The 2,932-nt window shown below is 35.4% G+C and overlaps 1 protein-coding gene across 1 annotated transcript in view; it reads left to right on the forward strand.

The window, feature by feature from the left end:
- The first annotated feature begins 263 nt into the window (after positions 1-263).
- Positions 264-2,932, forward strand: part of LOC108358931 (uncharacterized) — a 15,515-nt gene continuing 12,846 nt past the window's right edge. Inside the window, exon 1 of the mRNA XM_017610461.1 lies at positions 264-341. Coding sequence (XP_017465950.1) covers positions 334-341 — 8 coding nt within the window. The 5' untranslated portion in view covers positions 264-333. The remainder of the gene's footprint in view (positions 342-2,932) is intronic.

Raw genomic sequence — 2,932 nt, forward strand, 5'->3', positions numbered from 1 at the left:
TTTGTATTTTTTGGTGTTTATTGGGAATAACTAGTTCCGGCTATGCTTCCCGCGCACACTATTTATTTAGCCAACAGTATTTTCAACCGGTATTTCTGTATGGAAAAACAAGACACTGCTGAAACTTTTTTAACCGAGTTTTCACCAAAATTTTCTTTGTTTTTTATTTTAAAATAATGTAATATGTAGTACAGGATTATATGTGAAAAAACTAAATTTTCATTTCCCATTCGGACGCTCTGGAAGCAAGTTGCAAAATCTAACTTAAACTTCGAAAACGAGAGTGATTGAAGATACTTTCAGTGTGGATATATTACAAGCATATATTACACAATGTTTAAGTAAGTGAAGTGATTATTTTTAATGAAATATAGACAATGCAAGTGTCTGTATGTTTGCGCAAATGCAAGTGCATCGCTGCTTAGTGAAAAGTCATGCTACAAGAAAAGCTGTATTAAGAAGAAGCTGTTAAATATCTTGCTGTAGTACCTATTTGACTTTATTTAAAGATCAATATGTATGTATGTACTTATGTTATAGTTTAAATTATAGAACTAGATGTCAGAATTTGCAATTTTTTATTTTGCTCGATCATGCGGCCATTCAGTGGTAAGGTGAATTTCTTGCTGCCATACTTAAAAAAGCAGCACCGCTACGTCAAGTGCAGAAATAACAACAACAAAACGCATAGGATTGTTTGTCAAAATCGGTTTTTCCAACTCATCAGCGTTGGCGCCGCGTGATTTCGGTATGCTTCATACAAATTGTAATGGCATGAGAATATTTTTACAGCCAGGCAACGCTGACGCTTTTGTTTAGATATGGCAGTGATGTATCAAATATAATGGCTGAAATGCAATATCGGCAAACGGCGAAGTTCGCCGAATTGGGCGATACCGACGTTCACCGTTCATCCTGCTATTTCGCTTACGAAACGTAGCGAAAACAGCTGACACCATTTCGTCGCATTTATAATTCGGGTGACTATGTTTTAAAAACCGAATCCACGTGGAAATAATAACGAATCTAAATATAAAACAGAGAGAAATTTTTATACATTATTTTATTTTAAGCCAGATTTTATGAATCGATAACTGCCTTTTTAAACAACCAAAAGAACTCGTGTTATATGTATGTCGATTTCTTCTAAAACTTTGAAAGCCTAAAAAATACGGCCATCTTTGCATTGACTGCAGCGGTGCCCAACTTCGTATTTCTCTGTGGCTGTGATCAATTTCATATGCACCAGTGTTCTAATTGTGACAGTGCGAGTTTCGCTGTGGCAACATCGTCGTTCGCCGGTATTGTGTTTCAGTCATTGCAATACTAGTTTTACCTGAAATAAAGTAACGCTTCTGTTATGTATTAACATTGACTGTTAAATTTAACGACAAGAATAATCACAAAATGTGTGCATACATGGGGAAAATTACCCAATACAGAGTTACCGAGTACAAAACTCGGTGTGAATACCCCTATTAAATAAAGCAATTTTGAAATTTGCCTTACAAACTGTAGCACAATGACCGATTATTGGATAAAAAATATTGATTTTCAGATCTAATATTTAAGTTGTATTTAAATGCACGATGTCGGCTATTTAAATTTGGAAAATTAAACCTGATTTCCGAATACGTATTCCTAATCACCTTTTTTACAGAAAAATGTTGCCGTCTCAGTACCCTCTACGCTCTAATAACACCAGGGACCGAAACTAACAGTATTTTTTTTCTAAAGTTACCTTGGCAAAATAAGTATTTATAGAAGTCAATTCCTGATAATAAACAAACCGCTTATCCAAATTCAACAAGTTTGGTATCATATGGAAAAGGACTAAAATATAGAGTCCGACCGATTAATCGGCATCGGCTAGTATCGGCCAAAAGAATCGACGTCGGCATCAGCATAGGCCGATTTTGGCCGATTCTTAGCTGATTCTTTTTACTTTTTTTTCGCAATTTTAACAAATGTTCACCAAAATTTTAAACTGTTAAATCAGTTTTTTTTTAATTTTTTGAGTGCGCAGTTTTTTAAATTATAGTATAATAAAGGGCGAATTTGAAGTAGCTAGGTAAGTGTTGATTTTTGACAATTTTTGTTCACGCATTTTCTTCCAAACAAAGTATGTTCGAATTTTTTTGGTATGGTGAAAATCCGCTCAGATTTGTGGTGTGCGCCTTGATGTTGTCACACAAAACGGAGGGACCTACAGTTTTACGCCGACTCCGAACGGCGATTGTATTTTTTATGAGAAGCTGTTTTTCATGGCAGAAATACACTCGGAGGTTTGCCATTGCCTGCCGAGGGACGACCGCTGTTAAAAAAAAAAACCTTTTTTCTATATTTTTTTGCGATGTTGCTTTGACCAGGGCTTGAACCCAGGTGCTGCGCAGTGGAAGCGCGCACTGCATACCACTACACCACAGATAATACTTTTATCATTAAAAATAAATAAGTGAATAGATTCTTGAATGATCATTTGTTTTGTAATGTTATTTGTTTATGTTTTTCTTTTGTTATTATAAAAGTTTATCAAAAACATTTGTTATTGAATAAATTTATATTCAGGTGGTTTTTTTTAAGGAATCGCTCTCCCTGGTGTCAACAATGACCCGGTTCTATAGTAAATGTCCTAGAAGCTTTACAGTATAGTTGGTGGCACTTTCAAAATGGGTGCGAATCATTGTTCTACAGAAATGCAATATACATATACTTGTTTTAGACGAAATACCTTAGAAGTTTGAACGCATAATAATATTGGAAAATCACATCCATTGGGCCAATTGCAACGCAGGACCGTCGATATACTCAATGGTGCAACAGGTCGATTTAATCTGACCTTCACGGCCCCTTTTCTCACTTGGCTATTTTTAGTAATAGCTCGACTTCAGCACCACTTGGAAGCACGTTTTTGCAATAGTATTGCATACAT

Source organism: Rhagoletis zephyria, unplaced genomic scaffold, assembly GCF_001687245.7.
Source record: "Rhagoletis zephyria isolate East Lansing unplaced genomic scaffold, Rhagoletis_zephyria_1.1 Rzeph_scaffold_00314, whole genome shotgun sequence".
Classification (NCBI taxonomy): Eukaryota; Metazoa; Arthropoda; class Insecta; order Diptera; family Tephritidae; genus Rhagoletis; species Rhagoletis zephyria.